Genomic DNA, 21,459 nt, shown 5'->3' on the forward strand with positions numbered 1-21,459 from the left:
GTGGGGCGGAGGTGAGCAGGCGGGGTGGACATATGCCCTTACTGGGCTGCATTCAAGTCACTTGACTGAGACACTGACACCTGACTTGTGTCTGAACACAGCTTTGATGGATGTGTTCTTCCCCCACATCAAACAAAATGTTTGGTCAAACCATATGGGCTTCCATTGGAAATGCATTGGAGCGGCCATTAAACAGATACAAGACAGGTGTCTTGAATGTGTGAACGCAGCCCAGTAAGGGCATGTCGACCCCACCGGCTCACCTCCGCCCCACCACCTCCTGGTGCTGCGGCCATCTTGGATCGTTAACACAATATAAACAAATGGGAGGGGTGGGGCAGAGAAAGGCCCTTATTAACACTTTCTGTGCACTTTTGAAGAAAATCTTGCTATAATAGTACCCGATGATCATGTTGTGTGTGTGTGTGGGGGGGGATCACAGCATTCCATCTTTTAATAGAAGTGGGGAGAATAGGGCTTCCAAAGAGGACCTCAAATATTTCATTGAAAAATATTGGAATCTATTAGATGCAAAAAGGTAGTCAATAAAACACATGCAACAACTGAACCAACCAGGTGGTACTGCATTTATACTGCCTTTTTGGCAACTAGATACTATACAATATACATGTATACTTGCATAATTATATATTTATTCTAAAAACATGAAGCAATAACGGAGCAAAAACAAAAGAAAATAAATACACAAAAAGGCAACTATAAATTGCACTTGCGCATTATTGAAAGATAGCTACTATAAGCAAAACCTTTTGCATCTAGCAGCTTCCACACTTCTCAATTGATATACTACAATTTACCATGACACGTTTCAGAACCACATTGACATTGCAAACTGTTTGAGACATCATCTGCCCCTCCTACAATAGATCTGTAGTTCCAGGTCAACTCTGTACCAGATTTGATGACCCTGAAACAAAAAGAGGATAGAGGCACAACGTCAACCTATCTGTAAAAAAGATAATCATAAATTAAACATGATTTATGCTCATTATGCTGTACGTGTTGGTCAAAAGCATTCAACCAATTCTATCAGACAGTATCAGGTAGGACACTCACTCCGTGGTGAAAAAACCCAGCCAGGGAAACCTAATGTCATGTGTATCCACAAAGACATTCTGCACGAACATATTGGGGCTACAGCTGTGCTGTAAGAGAGAAAGGAAATGTCCAGCCATTCAGTTTGTTCTCATATTCAGTGACATTTTGTGAACTTTGAAATAAAGTGGCTTTTTTTACAGAACAGTGTAATCCCAGCCGCATGAGAACTCACGTTGAAAAAACGCGCTATATTCCCTTCCGAACTAGCATTGACGACGTAGCACTGGTCCTCCCCATCGAAGAAATGCCTGGTCATCCCCGTGGTAACGGGGGTAGTGGATTTCTGTGGTACTTTGGCGTATGAGGTAGAGTCAGAGCTTTTTGCAGGGCCAGCTGTCTTTTTAGGGTCTATGAGAAACATACACACAGTATTTCAGTCTGAGGCAGGTCTTCTAACATTGAAAGAACTGGTAAGTTCTCTTGTGAGGACGACGTATACAAAAATCTGACTCATCACCTCTGTCTGCCAAGAGTAGTGGTGCAACAGGTAATCAAACATGATAATAAACAATATATTTAGAAATAGCAGAACTACCATCTTACAACGCATCGTGAATCACAACAACACATCACCATTTTTGTGCGACACTGTTGAACGACAAAGTACAAAATAGGGTTTAAGTGGCTAATCAGATTAATCATTTTTAAAAATGAATTCATTTTCCAATGATTCATTGTTGTGTATCTTGTATTATAAAAAATATTATTCAATTAATCTAAAAACACATCAATACCATAATCGCTTGACATGAACAAAATCATTTTGTGGAAATCTGTGTATTCATTTTTGCTACAGCGGTAACAAAAACATCCATACCATCAAAGCCCAATTTGGTAATGAGAAACATTGTGCATAACAAACAGAGGAACGAGCATTGAATGCAAACATACCGTTTTGTGTTTCTTTCCGGCTATCTTTCTCTAGTCCCACTGTAGCTCCCTTGCTTTTGGTGCTATAGCCCGATTTCGTGGTGTACCTCAATTCAGTGGACGGGACAGAGTCAGAATCTATCTGGTCCTCAGCTGATGGGTCATGGAATATGATAAATAATAAAAGATTACAGGATATATAGACAATATAAAACTATACAAATGGCTTTTCCAGCTGAAGAAAAGAATCCCATCTCGTCTGTACCTGTTTCACTATCGGAACAGTAGGCTTCGGTCTCATAATCCACCTTGTGTATCTCAGCCGCTTCTATGTGGTTCAACCTAACACAGTATTCACTTGGACCGAGGATCCTTTTCCCCTTGGTCTGAATTCTACCTGTGGAGAGATGGAGGAGGGGGAGAGAGAGAGGGGACTTGAAGAATGGAGTCCAACGTGATGGAAAAATGACTAATTTCTCCACTTGCGTACCTGCTGTACTAAATATGATTTATTGCAAAATACTTGATCAGGACAGGTGTGCACAGAGTGCAACAGTCCACTATGAAAGTCACTGCAGTAAGGTCGTTTTAACCCATTTAGGCCTGACGTCGACATTTTTAAAATGTCTTCTAAATCCTGACAGTTTTCTGAAAACCCTATGTTTCTATATCAGTGGTGCTCAAACTTTTCCATGTCAAGGACCCCAAACTTATATGTAATTGGCCGCCGACCCCATCTGAAAATATGTTGTTCCAGATCAAATTGCACATGTAATGTTCTTTTTTAGGATATACCCTATACAAAGCTTACATTTCATGAGTACTATGGAATGTAACCTTAATGGCATATGCAAAGGCTCAACTTGGATAGCATTTTATGTAGACATAGCACTCCATAGTGTGTACTCAGTTTCATTGTACAGATATTCTACTGTGAGACGGATGTTAGGTTCGTAGCTTACTTATGATTATTGATGACTATTTTCTTTTAATATATTTTATGTATTAACACGTGTTCTTGCTTACTGTAAATCGCTCTGGATTAAGAGCGTCTGCTAAATGCCTAAATTGTAGTCAAAATGGTCCAAGTCAAAGCTGTTTCGACAGATAAATATGATGTTTTGACTATCAATTTTGGGATAGTTGTGAAAGTTGCCCTTTTCTGGTCATTGAAAATTGTCCACCTGTACCATACTGTGAATCGACAGTCAGAGAGCCCTCAGTCAACTGAAGTTGTCTGAGTGACTTACCACTGAAGCCGTCACACTGATGAAAAAAAGGTTTGTGGTTTGTTTAAAAAACAAGTGAACAGATCCTTTCTGCGTGCAAACCTCTGCTTTAATCTTTAATGATAACGGATTACTAGGACAACGCATCAGACGGTCAGAGTGCAGTGGAACACCAACTAAATGATTACCACTGAAGGTGCAAACGAAGGTCCCTATGGCGACGTCATCCAGACAGCGGACGCCCCAGCCTCGGTTGTCCGTCTTGAAAACCTCCAACCTCACCTGGATACCATGCTGCACCACTCGGTTGGAGCACATAGAAGGATCACAGCGGCAAAGAGCGTTACACTCATAGATACTGAGGAGATGGGAGTAATGACAAAGGAAAGGAAGACCCATGAAGCATATTGAAAAGTCAACTCAACACATTTCAATTCAATCATCGTTTTTTTTATATATATACTGTATATATAGCCCTTATGAAAACAGAGTAACAGAGCGCTCCTCTGTACAAAACGGTACTACTAGAAACGTAACTGCTGTAAAAGCAATTTGGAGCCTAGAAAGTGTTAACACAGGTTAAACACCAACAGTCAAGGCAAAAATAAATAAACTTAGCATGTATGATGATTCTGCCATTTAAAATGCAAACATTTATGCAAAATGCAAAGCAGTTTTACGAGGCTCTGACAGTTTAGATTATTACAGAAACGGATTCTGTCATTCTGGGAGCACCAATGGAGGGAGAAGGCTGCTTCCGTGCGAGCTCTGCTGCATTGTCATTATTTCCCATTTATTTGTATTTTTTGCCTTTCTTTTTCATCCATGTTGTTATAAGGAGTTATGACCAACAAGCACTTATGGAAACCCTTTACTTTTTTGTGGTAAAAGCGCTCAAACTTTCTTCTTTCCTGCCTTGATCTCCTTAACCCGAAAGCTCCATAAATCCTAGTCAGAACTAGGATGGGGTGCCGTGCATCCTAGTTGTGACACTAATGCACTCCACATTGTCTTGAAATCTACATTTATTTGAAGAATCCACACATGTCTACACAAATTCTGTACAGGTATTATATCTATAATTCTGCATGTCTGAATATAATTTTTGTTGTGTTGCCAGTGCCAGTGCTAGGTATGGTACTACTGTACCGGACCCGGTATATACATATTTCAAAGACGCACATCATGAAATAGACTTAACAGAACGAATCAGCTCACCCAGTAACAATGTGATTGTACAATCTCTTGTAAGAATATCCAGCACTTTGATCCACTGGTCCCTCAGTGCTCAGGGAAGTGCTTTGAACGGTCAGCTGCATGCAGGAACATACCACACTGCAGAGTAAAAACACACGTTGTCAGAAGTGTTCTCCAGTCTGAAGTGACAAAAAGAGATCACATGGGTTGTTTTTCATGCAATCGTGGTTATACACAATTTCCTTCGTTTTTCCTCCCAATTTAGTGGTTATGCTAATCAGTGTTGTTTTTGGCAGCAAATTTCTATTTTAGTTTTAGTCATAGTCTTTGGAATGAAACTTAATTTAGTTTTAGTCATATTTTAGTCACCTGGAATGTTTTAGTGTTAGTCTAGTTTTAGTCGACTAAATATCATAAGATTTTAGTCGACTAAATCTACAGTTGATTTAGTCGACTAAAATGTATTTTGGCGGGCCTAAATGCCATCGTAATGACTGTTTTTACATTAGCTGAAAATAGCCAATCTACAAGCTCACAACGTGTCGCACTGTGACTACTTAGTTTTAGTAATCATATCATAGTTTTCATTTAGTTTCCATTTAGTTTTCATCAGTGAAAAATGCAGTCGACGAATATTTTTCGTCTTAGTTTTAGTCGACGAAATCAACACTGATGCCAATTGCCCTTTGTATTCTAGGCCATTTTGTCAACAGTTGGTCCTAGGGAGAGCACAGACAACAACGTGACTATGGCATGTGTGACATCAAGATCCTCTTCTTTTCACACAACAGTGAGGTGTTTCACTGGGGGGGACGTAACGCATACCACTGAACAGACGCCCTGACCAACCTGTAAGAATTGCGAGTGCAGTGACAGAAATCGCCCTTCCCGCCCTTCTTCCCTCCCACAAACATGGCTAAATGAGTTTGTTGGAGATCTGTATCAGCATCTGTATCAAATTTAACTCCTGCGCCACCAGGGTGACCCCAATGTTTTTTTTTTACCCAAGTAATCGTGGTTGCACTTTTGAGTTCCATCATATGTACGTACTGTACATATGGCACCTTCCGGGGTCTTCTGTACAAACACATACCTATCGCCGCAGCCATCCGTGCAGTCACAGCCCACCAGAAAGTCAGGGGAGGTGTTGATAGAGATGCCGTCCGTTGTCACGCGGTCCGGCCTGTACATCACATTTGGAGGTCGCTCACGGTTGATCTCGTTGACACAGGAGATCTTTCTGAGCTCCTTGCCATTGGCGAAGTCTAGGTTTAATACCACTTGGGGCAGGGGCTTTCGGGTCATGGAGATGGACACCTCAGGGTCCAAGCAGAACATCTCCAGAGACAGGAAGTCACAGCGAGTCTTGAAAAGGTAGTCCTGCACCTTCGCCATGTTGGTGAGACACAATCCACATGGAGTCCTGTAGTAGAGGTGGCTCGACGACTCCTTTGAGGGAAACAATCAAACAATCAATAAAACAAATTTAGAACAACTGGATAGTACATATTGCCCCACTGAGAGCAGACGTTGTGTGATCTCACTGGTCCTAATTGCCTGCTTTATGATCTTTGTAAAATATGTTTAAGACACCCTTCCTCCTCTCATGGTCAAAGTCCAAAGCCTTTTTTTTGTTCCCCTCAGCAATACTGTAAATAAAATGGTAAATGGTGCATTTATATAGCGCCTTTATCCGAGGCGCTTTACATAGATTATGCATTACATTCACCCATTCACACACACATTCATACACGGATGGTGGCAGAAACCATGCAAGGCACCAGCCAGCACATCAGGAGCAATTTGGGGTTCAGTGTCTTGCTCAAGGACACTTCGACACTAACTCTGGGGGAGCCCGGGTTCGAACAGGCAACCTTGCGGTTACCATCCAGCCACTCTACCCCTGAGCCACCGTAAATACTTGTGTTTCTTGGTTTTAGTCTTTTCTTTTTGTTCTGCCCACTCTTTTTTCTTTTTCTCCCTCTGAAATGTACACTCTGAAGTGATGTTGCCCTGTTACTTGATGTATGGATGCCATATGTAATCCATCTGAAGAAAGCCAGGATTATACAGAGACATGGAGAGGGAGTCACTTGGAGGGCGGGTGACATGGTCCCGGGGGACGAGGGGGGAGGGAGGGAAAAGAAAAAAAAGAAATGCACAAAATTTGATTGTGGAAATATAGTGGCCCTCTCCAACGTCAATGTTGCCCACTCCTGCTGAAGATGGAACTGCCAGCTAAAAGAAGGTGGCAGGAGTCACGCAGAAAACAGAACCAGATGGAAACTAGTGATCTGCTGTGACGACCCAGATAGGAACCAAAATAATAAGATTTACATTTAAAACAACTAATTTGTCTTTAACTGCCGACACCACCATCTGGTGGCTGAAATGTGGACTCCGGTGACGCTTGTTCATTTCAATAACCTATTTATTTTGAAAGGTGTTTCATCTGGGAAACAGAGTCAGGAAGTCAAAAACGCGAATGTTATTTAATTCACCCAAAATGTTGTAACCGATGGTTAGAGAAATGAGCCACAAATCAGGTTGTTTGGTCAAAAAAGAAGAATCTGAGATATTACGATCCTAAAAACTGCGTTCCCATAGACATAGCATAAGCCATTGGAATTTTCATTTCCGTTTTTCCCCCCCACTTCCGGGTCGGGCGGATGTGGCTCTTCATCTTTGCTTATTTCGTGTATTTCACTGGCACTAGCCACACGATCCTGCCTATGGTAACGTGAGGTAATGCGTTAAATGAGAGAGTACCTCATCCATGCCATTCTTCTTGCAAGCTTTCACACGGTGGAACCCAAAGAACAGAGGAGCCAGAAGTGGGTTGCGTTCGCTGTGTGGCTTTTTCGCATCTTTGGGCCTGTTTCGGTCCAAACAGGCAGGGCAGCAACGGTGAGGGCTGTATTTGACCAGCTTAGAAGTTGGTATGTTGGTGACTAGCAGCTGATCTGTCCCCCTAAGTATAAAAAGATAGGCATGTAAAAACAATTACCATTGACAATGATAATAAATCAAGATTTTATAATTATCTTCTATTTTAACAACAGGTAAACAACTTCAGCTGACAACTTGTGATTAAAAAAAAAGAAAAGAAAAATTAACCTTGGCTGGCCATATGCAGTGTTTAAACTATCCTGAGATGTCACTGTGACAGTGGCTACAGCACACCCAATCACCCATAGTGGATTTGTTGTAGTCACAGGGCAAGGGTGTAATTAAATGGACTGTAAAGCTGTAGTACACAAATATTTGCACCACAGTATAGTGCCCTCATCTAGTAATAAAACAAACGCCATAAATGATAGCACTTTATTCCGTGTTCACTACAGACCGTATTAGACCATTACAGACACATTCTAAAAAAATCTAAGGATCCAAAACAACAATTAAATGTTACAGTCCGCTCATGTAGAATCCTTCACAGCACTTACTTTTTAGCACTGGTGCTTGGGTTGGAAGGGCTGGTCTGAAGGGGCTTGCTTGGATGGATGGTCTGTGTTGATGTTACTGACAAACGGAAAGAGGCAATGAGAAGAAGGAGTAAGAGAAAAAGTCCTTATCTTTCATCTTTGTCAATTTATTTCATAAACTTCGCACCAGATCAGTCTCTATCCTTTTAATACTCTATGGCTACACACAAAACACCAGACAGAGAACACCAGAAGAGAGCTGTGTCAATGGTGCAAGTTTTTTATTTAAATGCATGGCAAGCAGCAAACCCAGCAAGGCTGGTGTTGTGTATGTGTGTAGTCAATGAAACGCTGAAGCTTTAATTACCAAACGGTGTCAGTAATTACCCAATATACCCATAGTACCCATAATAGCAGCGTGCTACAGCGGTCAGAGACATTATGTGGCAATTATCATGATTTTTTCACACCTGGATCTATCTCTACAGGACAGCTGGGTCCCAAGTCTGCACGTAGTTTGCGTGCATACATCCCCGGGTTTGGACTACTCGATTATTATGACTTCAATGAATGAGCACAGACTAACCTGGTGGGGAGATGAAAGATGTGTTATCCTTGCGTGAATCCTTTGTATGGTCCGCTGTATGTCTCTTCATGTTGACAATGTGTTCGAGGCGGTTCGAGCCCCGGTATATCCACTCCTTATGTCCATCACACTCCTGAGTATGACATGCAGACCACCGTTATTGCATGTTTGGATCGACACATTTGGCGGGCGTACACAACATGAATTATAAGTAATTGCCAATTTCAGCCAATCAGGAGAGCGCAAGGTCAAAACGCTGAATTCAGCTGTGTTATTTCTTGATAATGACCGCTCCGCTCTACAACAGACCGCTGTCTAATCAAAGCCTCAGATCACCTGCTGCGCTGCTTGGATTTTATGCTGTATCCAACATGAAATCCATGTCATTTACAACTAAACATTGCTCTCAAGAATGTTTTTGAAAACATTTGAAGCGAGAAATAGACAATGCCGTAACAGAAAATGTATTCTATTTGATCAACTCAATTCCTTGTTTTCCGAGGCGACTGTACTGCTGAATTTGGGCACACGGCCAGCGACACTTATGGAATACTTTCAAATCATTACCTTAAGCAAGAAAACACCAGGGTTTCCTGCACAATGTTGTTGGCATGGCGCTGCGCCATGCTTGAAATAAATCGCGCCATGCCAAGCTTCCTTTTTTGAGGGGGATAGTGAATCATAGTGTGTGTGATATGAAATGTCCAGTACCTCCCCAGTGCCTCCCCCAGTGCCACCCCCAGTGTCTGCCCAGTTTCCGCCAAGTGCCTTCCCAGTGTCTGCCCAGTGGCTCCCCAGTGTCCCCCTGAGTGCCTCCCCACTGCCTCCCCAATGTCTCCCCAGTGGCTGCAGTTTCTCCCCAGTGCCTCCCCAGTGCCCCCCCAGTGCCTCCCCAGTGTCTTCCCAATGCCTCCCCAGTGTCCCCCCAGTGCCTCCCCAGTGCTTCCCCATGTCTCCCCAGTGCCTCCCCAGTGCCTCCCCAGTGCCTCCCCATGTCTCCCCAGTGCCTCCCCAGTGTCTCCCCAGTGCCTCCCCAGTGTCTTCCCAATGCCTCCCCAGTGCCTGCCCAGTGTCCCCCCAGTGCCTCCCCATGTCTCCCCAGTGCCCCCCCCAGTGCCTCCCCAGTGTCTCCCCAGTGCCTCCCCAGTGCCTCCCCAGTGCCTCCCCAGTCCCCATGTCTCCCCAGTGCCTCCCCAGTGCCTCCCCAGTGCCTGCCCAGTGTCCCCCCATGTCTCCCCAGTGCCTCCCCATGTCTCCCCAGTGCCTCCCCAGTGTCTCCCCAGTGCCCCCCCAGTGTCTCCCCAGTGCCTCCCCAGTGTCCCCCAGTGTCCCCCCAGTGTCTCCCCAGTGTCTCCCCAGTGCCTGCCCAGTGTCCCATGTCTCCCCAGTGCCTCCCCAGTGTCCCCCCAGTGCCCCTGCAGTGCCTCCCCAGTGTCCACCAGTGTCCCCCCAGTGTCTCCAATAGCAATACAAGAGCAATAATACAAATTAATCTTAATGTATTAATCAAATTAATTAAATTAATCGAATTTCTCGCCAGAAGGTCCCCCCGCGCCCAGCACCATGCCAAGGCCTTTTCCTGCAGGAAACACTGGTCTTGGTCAATTTATTATTAATGTATTACTAAAGTAGCCATGTAATAAGTGGGATAATGTATGACATGGCGGTAGTTGTTTAAAAAGTAATCCCCTTCAGGATGATCAACACCTCAACTTCGTCTCAGTGTTTAATCATCCTGTCGGTCAGTCAGACTCATTACTACCCCTTGCTTTGCACCAGGGAGCTGGAAGCATCACGTCCTGGCCAGGTCCTACTGAGTCTGAAACATTCCTTCACCCATAGAGCCCCAAAGGTTAATATCTAGATAACTTCCAGGTTTCAGCATCATGTAAATGAGGCGTATGGCTTTTATTGAGTGGCACTGCCTAGCGCCTCCTATGCCTAGCGCCTCCTATGCCTAGCGCCTCCTATGCCTAGCGCCTCCTATGCCCAGCTTTCCGGGTTGGTGTAAAAACACAAACATTGAAGATGGAAAAGTGAGGATGCAAATTGTGATTGGCCGGTGTGATGTGATTGGTTGGGAGATGTGTCATTGGGTTGAGCATCGCATAACGATTGTGCCACAGCGGACACCCGTTGTATATATGTATGATGATGAGCAGGGACGTGCAGAGAGTGTTACAGGGGCAAAGGGGCTGAAACCCTGTTAACGGTTTCCGTCCGTAGGACGGCTCCACACGTCCTAGGGAACCCAATCGACGCATACAAAGGACGCGTGTACACGACACGTCCTAGCTCGTCCTCAATGATATCAGGCGAGAGAGTGGTGCAACCCCTCCCTTACGGAGCTATGTGTGTGGGTGAGTGGCTAGGTGTCTGGGTATGAGCACGAAAACAGCAACCTAACGCACAGACAAACACACACGCACGTATTAACTGTATATATGATGCTTTTGGGGGTGCCAGTACATTACAGTGACAGTACAGTAAAGGGTAGAGTAGAGGGACCGCCACACGGTAACTCTGTCATTTCTCAACCGTTTCGGACGCGGCGCGGCACACCGGAACCGACTCCGGCGTGTTCCTGGGGGTCTGGAATTTGTTCAACACAAAATTCAGGAGAAAAAAGCAATTATCCTGAATGCTGCCTTCCGGCATTGCATGGAAAGCAGTGTGGCATTTGCATTTCTTTCACCATAGTAGTAAATGCTGCATTCGTGGTCTTGAAAGGGCAGTTTACAGACAGGTCAAAGGGCAGGGGCTGAAGCCCCCTTTGATGTCTATGTGTGCACGTCCCTGATGATGATGGCGCCCCTCACTTCACAGGGGTGTTCTTTTTTCACTTACTACCAGCTGCTTTCTAGTATAAATGTATTTGAAGCTCATTCTGCCATAGATTGTTTTTCAGATACATGTCTGAAACATCAAAGGAATTAACGATTATTATATTCACTATTTACAGGAGGGCTGTTGAAAAGCAGCTCACCTTAAAAGTAATTTGAATCAAGCTGCAGTCCATCTCGTTCACTTCACACTGCCTCAGAGCTCCATCATACTCCACTTTCAATGCCTGTCCAACCCTATATTGGGCTAATGCAGGGTTCGGCCAGACCTTCAAATATTCCTGGACGAAGGTCCTGTGTGTCTCATTAGCAAGATCCTCCGTCAAGTCCTTCACTGTCACACAAAAAGACAACATCTGTTTATTGAAAACAGTATTACATAAAATCACACCCATGTGAAGTGAGGGGTGCTTTTTCATCATACATCATCTCATTCTGGCCAATCATTATTAGTCTTTTAATGTTTATGTTTACACAAACTACACTCAAAACAGGCCATTCATTATCAATGGCATTTAATGTTTGTGTTAGGACAAAGTTTGTGTTTACACGCACACTAAAAGCTGGACATAGGTGGGGCTAGTGCCCCTAAAAGAAAAGATAGGTAAGGTAAGGTCATTTTATTTATAGAGCACCTTTCAAAACAGTTGTTACACGGTGCTGTACAATAAAACAATAGGAATAAAACAAGATCACAATCAGAGATAAACCAACGATAAAATAAGAAACAGAGCAGCAACAACAGTACATAGAAAAAGATAAAAACAGTACATAGAAATCAACATAACATAGATAAAAGAATAAAGTGTCCATCTTACATGGTCGGCACACCAGGTGGAGAAGAGGCAGACCAACATAGGAGGGACAGGAATCGTCAAAGAAGACCAGGAACCTGAAAGTTGGAAACATGTCTTATGGAAAAACCTCACACTGGATCAGAGATTAAAAACCTCCTACCCATTAGACAGAATTTCGGCCGGCCGTCTCATTAGTTATTACCATAAAATAATAGAAAGAGATAGCTGGATAACCTTACCAAATACCGTATGTACCATCGTACCAAACACACCTAAATCAAGCATAATAGAATTGTTTATCACCCTGATGTGCACAGCACACACAAATACAATGAGGTTATACTTTATTTTGTATACAGACTTACTTTTGTGAAAATCTATTGCTGGTTATTATTAATGTTTTATTGTAATATTGGGTATGTTAGTGTCAAAAAAAGAAAGTAGGGAAAACTATGATTAATGTCATATCCACCCAAAATGCCAGGGTTATGTAATGAATGAAATTAAACTCTAATTAACCGTTATAACTCTCTCACTCGCCCTCTCACTCGCCCTCTCACTCGCTCTCACACACACACACACACACACACACACACACACACACACACACACACACACACACACACACACACACACACACACACACACACACACACACACACACACACACACACACACACACACACACACACACACACACACACACACACACACACACACACACACACACACACACACACTAACCTCATGCGGTTCTTTCTATTGGGGAGCTCCACCAGGACACCAGCGTAGAACCAGGACTTTTGATGCTCAGATTGATACTTGGCAACCACACGAGCGCCAACATACAGCCGGTCCAGAGCCGGTGTGTAGATAAACGCAATGTGGTGTCCAGATAACAGAGTCTTCTCTGTTCCTACTTCTACCTTGTACTTCTGCACGTCGTCTGTGAATGAGGAGTTGAACATGTATTTCTTGTGTGAAACCAAAAATAATAATAGCAATTGGAGCAGTCAAGCTTAAAGTAATATGTGTATTTCAAATCACACACCAAACAAATATGTGTATTTCAAATCACACACCAAACAGACTATGCAGTCTTATTAGAAAGTATGAAAGAAAATTCACTTGCAGAGACTTATTTAATGCTTTGAAAGTGTGGATTTTAAATGAAATAGGAAAATGTATTGATTTGTTTTTATCACATTCTACCAGTGCCAGACTCCCAGTAAATACGTGATTCCTTATAACTGAAAATTAGTCTATTGCTGCGCGTTATATTACCCTTGATGGAAGTTCTCTTGCACAACAAAGGTTTACAATAGTAGTGTAAGAATACGAGTTACAATGGAACTCATGTTTTGACATTGTTTCTCACTTGGAGCACAACTTCAACATCACTTAGGGGAAAAAAAGGAATAACAGTGGGATTATTTAAGCAAACAAATGCTGCATTTCTCCCCATGCATGCCAAAAAACAATATTCCAAAATGTATCTATATCATCAAGAGTGTGTGCTGAACATATTATCATCACACCTTTTGTTATGATTTCCGTTATTTTTCCCTGTTCCCAGCAGTTGGGCTCCCTTTTGGCTAAGACCTCCATGCCAACCTTTACCTCCTCTTCTGGCAGGTCGGGCGGTTTTGTGGCTACAGGGTTTGTGGCTTGTGAGATGGAGGAAACCACAAGCGCACATGAATCTCCTGCAAGATAGTGTGACCACAAACATGACTGGATTAAAAACAGCAGTAAACTTGTATCTACGTCACGACGCGACACGTTATGAGCTTGCAGATCTACTCATTTCAAATAGACGACGTAAAGTGGTAAAAGTTTGCCTAGTTGCTTCTTTTGGGCTTATTTTCACAGACACAGGCTGACTTGATTCTCTTACAAAATCTGGCAATACACCAATTACCTGCATTACACCTGCAGCCTACTAGAGCGGAAATGACCGAATATTGAATGAAGCAGCAGAAAAGGGGCAATGGTGCCAAGAAGGGAAATATAGGCTTTACTAAAGCCATACCAATGTTACAATTCTGACATATGTGGCAAAGTAAAGAGAATGTTGAGAAACTGCAAATGAAATGATTGAAATCAGACCAATTTGCTCCGCCAGCTGCTTCCATGCCGGGCACATCGCCCAGCAGCTGCCACTGCCAGATAATGCACTCGTTGTCACTCTTTAACAACAATTCAGTGACCACAGTATCAATCCCTTGGCTAAACCATGCCCATGACTCCAGTGATGTCATGAGTTTAGCATTGTAGTTACAAACATTGCATTAAAACACAGTTTACCTGCATTTAGCTTGGGCGTCATCTTTGTTGTTGTGACGTTTGTCTGTGGGAACGTCACTTTGTTTGCAGCAGTAATGGTGGTCTTCTGCTGTGCTGTACTCGTAACAGTGGTCAATACTTGTGGCATCACTTGTGGCACCACTTGTGGCATCACTTGTGGCGTCATTGTCTTGGCTTTCTTATGCTTTTCTCTCTTCCTTTTTGACAGCGAATCTGAGCCACTGTATGACCATTCACTGCCGCTGCTGCTGCTGCTGCTGCTTCTGCTGCTGCTGCTGTTTCGGTCGTCCTCCTTTGGTTTGTACGAGTCCTCAGAATCACAGTCACTATGCTCATCCTCCTCTTCCTCCTCCTTTTTGTCCTTTTTTTGTTTCACAACTTTCAGGCGTGCCGCCCGTGGAGGAAGGACGGACGGACGGCGAATCATTTCCGGGGAGAGTTTGGAAAGGAGCACAACTGGATGCAGGTTAACCTGAAGAGAAGTGGATGGTTCTCCCTGTGGGTGTTTGTGCGAATCCTCAACCCTGCTGGTCTGTGGTCCCTGTTGTGATTCAGCAGCAGGACTGGATAAATGAGGCCTATCACCTAGGAAGGAGAAGTGTGGAAATATTAAGAAATTGTGCTATTTTACTGAAATCACTATTCACTACATCATCACTTTTTATGTTAATTAGATATGTTGTGACTCTTTGTTAACTACATTTTTTTATGAGAGCTGTTCTTGTAAATTAGTCATTTTGTTCTTCATGTTTTTCATACATAAGACATTTCTACTAACCTAGCTTCTCTCTAATCCTTGCGGAGCTAGAGAAAGATCCAGAAATGAATCTAATAAATGTGAAACAGCACTGGCTAACATCCACATAGTATACGGGTACTGTATAACAGAAGTGGCAAATGGTCATGTGAACATCTCGTTTTCTATTCTAAATACAAAAGAGGCATCTTAAATAAACAATACACATGAAGCTAATAAAGCTATACATTTATGTTTTCATTGGGAACAACATGCTTCCTTACTGTCTGCAACAGAATCAGCATCAACATCACCATCTACTGTATCAGCATCACCATCGTATCCGTTTGAGACAGCTTCTTCGTCAGAGTTGGTACAGACTTGGACTTCTGCCTCTGAATCTGAGTCTTTGTACTCCATTTCCAGCAAAGTGTACAGTTCCTTCATGCTAGCTTCACATTCTTCCACAGACCTGCCAGGCACAATCAGCGATCATCTATACAGTATATTCTCCTCACATAGGTTATGTTAATATATCACTTTTTGTCAGTATATTGTTGCTGTCGGGCAGAAACCTGTATCACCATTTCCCCCCCATAAATGTAGTATGCCCTACATCACACACGATGACATCTACAAGCAAACAACGCAGTGCACTGTAGGCTTGTAGATCGTCTACTTTTGAATTTTTATTGAAAGTGAGTCTTAACTATTTTATACCTTAAGTTAGTACAAACCATTTCCTGAAAATTAAGTTTTTTTTTTTACATTTGAGGTTTCCACCCAACAGTAACCATATACATATTGAATGTACTGAACATACTCTGTGTGTGTTCAAACTTCAAAAGGCACTCACTGGCTGAGGTTGTGGAAGGCTTTCAGCCGTCGATCTCTCCTCTCAGTCAGGGACTGTGAGCTGCTGTTCTGCACTGTTCCTGGGTTCAACAGCCCCGCCTGCTTCTCCTTCACCATCTCCTTGATGTATTTATGCAGCTCCTCTCGAGTCATCACCAAGCTGTCCTCATCCACGTCCATCATGACTAACAGGGCTGACACCTCCTAGTCCACGGTGGCTCCAGTTACTGCGGATGCTGCTCCGTGAAATAATCCCAATCTGTGGCACTGGATGTTCAACACTGGATTTTTTTTTTACACACACACACACACACACACACACACTTTCAGAAAAGTACAATAAAATAAAGCATGCACATCCACTCACTTAAAGCCAGGTGCCCAGGCCGAGGTTAGAATATTAAAAAGGTAAGGTCCGCACCCCGGATAATGCTTAAAAAGGTTTTATTAAGGTTCCTTAAACCATAGTGTACGTGACATTTCGAGCCTCTCTGCAGATTGATTGAAATTTGTATTAACATTGTTTACCCCAGTCACTGATACTAAAATCTGATTTTTTTTTTCTATGAATCTGTGACTTGACACCCATACTGTTATAAAACGAAAATAAAAATATTTTGAAAATAAATACATTTGTATTAACAGTTTGCAGAACGGGTACAGGTCAATACAAAAAAATCACACCTTTATGAACTGTGGTGTGCTGTTACTTACTGGTACTATTCGTACTGTACTGTATGGTCGAGAGAAGACACCCCCACTCAAGATTGTGAAAGCCCTCCTCCCTGATCCTCTCCCCATCACAGACAAGAGACAATGGTGAAGGTGATTGTCTGATGAAGAGCCGAGAGGCTCGAAATCTCGAAATGTAACGTGACGTCCACTATGGTGTTTGATTGATTGAAGTATTTATTGACAGTTTGCAGAATTACAGTACATTAAAGTGCAACTCAATACAAAAACTGTTATCTGTGAGTGGAGGACACCATAAAGCATTACACTTGTTTACAATAGGGCCCACCCTTTTCAATTAATCAAAAGGAACATGTAAGGAACCAAATCCTTAATAAAACCTTTTTAAGCTTTGGAGCATTGTCCAGTGTGCAAGGTCCGCACGTTTTTTCAAATTTGCAATGATAAACATCAAAGTAAATGGCATTAAAAAGGATAGGATGAATGGTAAAGTAAATAGAGAGTGCACTGCAGTGCAAAGAAAAACAATTTGGTGCTTCCAAATTAACTAGGATAGGATACCAGGATAGCTAAAAAGCAATCTATGGCACAATGATTAAGTAAACAACCTTGCATGGCATAACTAGCATCTATCTGAAGAGAAATAGCCAACAAAAGTGACCACACCATGTGACCATTTCAACAACAAAATCTCAGCGACTTAATTTGTTTAAACCAAAATACGTTCCTTTCTCAAATAATTAGCGTGCAACTAATCAACCACCCCCATGTTATATTGTTTACCGAACAACTTTTTAAGAAGAAAGTTACCATTGTTGTTTTCGTAGAGTTGTTGTTTAGCCAATAGCAGCATGCTAAATAAAAGAAACAGGACATGGAAGGAAGCGCGAGTTGACTTTCTTCTTCTTTTTCTTATTTTCCATTTCCGCCACCAGCAAAAGAAACGCTGCCTCTAGCGTCGAAATGAAACAGCACATGACATAACAAAGTGGTTCCCAAAGTGGGGTCCGGGGACCCCCAGGGGTCAGGGGTCCTTGAGGGAGTTTCAAGGGGTCCCCAGCTAAATGATAGTTTGGAACCAAATGGACCCTTATGGGTCTGTAACTCTGAGAGTGTACAAATGGAACCAAATGGACCTGTTAGGGTCCATTTGGTTCCATTTGTACACTCTCAGAGTTAAATTAACATTGCTTTTACAATATAAATTGGGGGTCCGAGAGATAGAAATGTCATTACATGGCAGTCCGTAGACTAATATGCATGTACAACTGGGGGTCCTTGAAATTAAACGGGTTGAGAATCACTGCTAGCCGTAACAATCTTCTCTTATGGGGTCCCTGGCATATCTTTTCAATTGGGGGTCCATGGGGCTAATTGGTGTAAATTATTCTGATAATTTCAGATGTAATCGAGTAAATCAGCTGTTTTTGTTTATTTTTGAAGATTTCTTTTCTATAAAACTTAGATTAAAATGTAACCTAAGAAATGAATTTCTTAGATTACATTTGGACCCCTACTTCTCCTGGGTATCACCTTCCTTTCCTCGAGATAAATATTGATGACAATCATGCAAGTGAAGCTATCAGATAAATTAACAATTTGTAGCTACTACTTGCAGTAAATAAAAGGACATTTTGAGTTTAGAATTTTGAGTGTTGTGCATGGGAAAATAAAAATAGCTCCTCTGAGTCCTACCTGTCTGAGCTGCACTATAGTCAGTCATACTGTAGCAGCCTACATATAGATTATTAGCCCAGGAGTTTTCAACCAGTGTTGTTTTTAGCAGCAAACTTTGATTTTAGTTATAGTCATAGTCTCTTGAATATAGTTTTCATTTAGTTTTAGTCACATTTTATTTTAGTCACCCGGAGTGTTTTAGTGTAGTCTAGTTTTAGTCGACTAAATATAAGATTTTAGTCGACTAAATCTACAGTTGATTTAGTCGAACAAAATGTATTTTGGCGGGCCTTGCCCTTGATGCCGTCGTAATGACTGTTTTTTTCACTTGCTGAAAATAGCCGAAAATAGCCGATCTAGTAGCTCATAACGTTGTGAGATCGTCTATTATCATGTCCACTATAGTCCCTTCCTAACATTTTAGTCTAGTTTTTAATTGTTGACTAAATTGTCAGTATATTTAGTCTTAGTTTTAGTCATCATAGCTTAGTTTAGAAAAAGGTAGTCGACAATCATTTTTCGTCTTAGTTTTAGTAGACGAAATCAACACTGTTTACAACTGATTGTGAACCATGAACCTAAGAATCACATGGGGTGCTATGTAAAGCACCCCATGTATTGTACAACACTGTTTCTCAACCGTTGGTCCACGGTCTAATAGTGGCCCATGGCATAATAGGCCTGCAGGTGGTCCATGGAAAAATGTTTTAAAATATAAATAAAATACCGTTAAATGTAATAATAATATGTTTGAATAATACAGTATTTCAAAAGTCCTTCAAATGTAAGACAATATTTGAATTAATAGCTCATAAAAAGATTGACTTGATAATCAAGTCAATTGTCAAAAGATTGACTTGATAATCAAGTCAATTGTCTTGATTTCATTCATTGCACGATACTACGTGCAAGGAATTATTTCACTGATAATCATGATGACATGATTATATGGGTACATTTCCAATGGAGTCAATCAGGCAAGCTGGTACATTTTACTCTTCTTGAGATTCTAACTCCCTTTTCTGTGGAATTTCTTAACATTCCCTGTAACAACTGACACTTCCACATGCAGAACAGTGCACAAAAGTTTAGTACATTATAAATGCATGATCAGGGTCCAGGGACCACCTGTTGAAAACAACTGGATTAGGCCAGTCTTAGAATAGAATTAATATATTTCAACATCACTCTTTGTCTAAAAATAAATTAGAATTGAATTCCAGGATGTCATAAAGAAAATGCTTCTTTCCTTATCTACAACGACCTTAGTGAATAAACTCTCTGTTCTTAAAAGGATATCCCTGCAGGCTAATAAGAAAAATATGCCTTAAAACATTATACTTGCCCTCTACAACTAAACTAAAATAATATAAACACCTTATTATATTTTATTTCTTTCATAAATAAAGAATCTTTCACTCAATAGGAAGAGGAACTGCTCCCATGGTCGCAGCTTGATGATGTCATATGCCTATTATGCTTAGCCAGGGATCATTTTAATAAGTTAAAAAACACTGTCTATTGTAAAGTATAATGTTTCTCTGACTTTCTAAAGAGGCACCCAGGTAGACCCTTGAGGCTACAGTATAATGTAGCGGCTGTAGCCTAAATACACAACTACACATGCAGGCATTCTTGTTTGCTCCTGTAAGATAGTAAATCTAGTCAAATTACAGACATATCTAGATATAGGCCTACTTGTTGTGATATATTTATTATGATAAAGCATAATAAATCCACACATAGGTTACAAAATAAATAAAACCAAATAATCTATTAATTTGATTCTATATAGAAGTTGTAATGTGTTTTGTGTGTGACTTATAACTATATGGTGATTTGTTCTAACTTGTACAGTGCAAGTGAATAATTTATTTCAAGCTCAACTGTCAGTAGTCGCTGACAGTTGAGCGATAAAAGCTCAGTTGAGCGATAAAAGCTTCGGCTTCAGCCTATACCTTTTCGGTGCCACTAAGCTAGTGGACCTACATGTGTATGTGCATACATGTATGTTTGTATGCATGTTTTCTTTTAAATGGACCGAAATAAAGTTAAATCTATCTATAAATGCACAAAGTCTCTATGTACGTACAGTACATACGTGTGTACGTCTGTAATCCACGTAACTCGAAAACCGTTCGCCCCAACGACTTCAAATTCGACACACGTGTTCCACACCACCACAGGGAGTGCAGTGCCCCGTGTTGAGTCCGTCGGATAGCCGGTTGTCCAGAACCAGTACAAAAGCCTTTGCCTGGGTCTGGACCTGATCACCCCTATGGAGCTGGCCTGTTCTGACATCACAATGATTGTTCTGACATCGGCATAGACTCCATATTTGGGCATGCCTGACAAAGAACTCCATATTTGGACATAACTGGGTGTGGGCATTCATTTCCAACTTGCATCGTTTCAAGTAGGCCTGTGCCCAACGGGCACCGCTCCAACTGCCATGCAGGTATAGCAATTTCCATCCTGTGGTCACATTTTTAAGTCACACATTAAATTGCAAGCAAATACTTTATTGTATAAAAGACATAGCAGCCATTGAAACATATTCGTCATACATATGATTTAGTAATTCAGTATTGAATTCGCCTGTCTTTTAAAAGATATACCATAATTGTTCATACCTTTAAGGCTTAGCACACAGACAGACAGTACAGACAAAAGGTGCATTTTTTCTGTTGCCCGTCTGTGCACCAACACCATAAATCAATCTATATAGTAACAACCAATTACTTAATGGGTGATTAAAGCATATACATGTCAGCACTGAACTGTCCTTTTGCTGCTGTTATGCAATGTGTAGTATGTGTTGTACATTTTTAAACTGCATGACTTGTTTTGTGTTTGCACATGAAGTATTTCTTCATGTGTATTTATTAATTTTCACTGTGCCCTTTCTTTATTTTTTATCCCACGATTTTGCAACACATGTTTTTACCCAGTGTCTGGGCGCTACACTTCCTCTGCCAACCTGTGGAGGCAGCACACTGACCTCATGCTTCCTTCTATGCACAAAGAGTCCAAGCTGCTTCTTTTCACCTGACAGGGGGGAGTTTCACCCAGCCGGACGTAGCGCGTGGAAGGAACACGTTATTCCGACCAGTTCCCACAGTGCC

At 41.8% G+C, this 21,459-nt stretch overlaps 1 protein-coding gene across 3 annotated transcripts; it reads right to left on the reverse strand.

The window, feature by feature from the left end:
• Positions 1-561: 561 nt before the first annotated feature.
• On the reverse strand, positions 562-17,559 carry LOC310864915 (histone-lysine N-methyltransferase SETDB1-A-like). 3 transcript variants are annotated; one of them, XM_083773751.1, is made up of 19 exons: positions 17,468-17,559; positions 15,966-16,245; positions 15,394-15,581; positions 14,374-14,958; positions 13,605-13,772; positions 12,811-13,012; positions 12,088-12,161; positions 11,413-11,603; positions 8,427-8,559; positions 7,862-7,937; positions 7,185-7,386; positions 5,509-5,864; positions 4,437-4,553; positions 3,407-3,576; positions 2,255-2,386; positions 2,011-2,142; positions 1,292-1,467; positions 1,078-1,166; positions 562-928 (listed from the first exon to the last, which is right to left on the reverse strand). In XM_083773751.1, exons 2-19 carry the CDS (start codon positions 16,145-16,147, stop codon positions 808-810), a joined length of 3,294 nt encoding a protein of 1,097 aa, XP_083629877.1. In that variant the 5' UTR covers positions 16,148-16,245; positions 17,468-17,559; the 3' UTR covers positions 562-807. The 3 variants fall into 3 exon arrangements, 1 of the variants encoding a protein (XP_083629877.1); XR_014569771.1 differs by having other exon boundaries at positions 874-928; positions 1,078-1,161; XR_014569772.1 differs by lacking the exons at positions 562-928; positions 1,078-1,166; positions 1,292-1,467 and having other exon boundaries at positions 2,255-2,382.
• Positions 17,560-21,459: the final 3,900 nt, after the last annotated feature.

Source organism: Protomyctophum parallelum (assembly GCF_964188405.1).
Source record: "Protomyctophum parallelum genome assembly, chromosome: 1".
Taxonomy (NCBI): Eukaryota; Metazoa; Chordata; class Actinopteri; order Myctophiformes; family Myctophidae; genus Protomyctophum; species Protomyctophum parallelum.

Coding starts and splice junctions, on each gene's coding strand:
- LOC310864915 (XM_083773751.1), bottom strand. CDS start 16,147: ATGATGGACGTGGATGAGGACAGCTTGGTGATGACTCGAGAGGAGCTG. Junction 14,959..15,393: donor TGCTGATTCTGTTGCAGACA/GTAAGGAAGCAT, acceptor TCTCCTTCCTAG/GTGATAGGCCTCATTTATCC. Junction 13,773..14,373: donor GACGCCCAAGCTAAATGCAG/GTAAACTGTGTT, acceptor ACTATCTTGCAG/GAGATTCATGTGCGCTTGTG.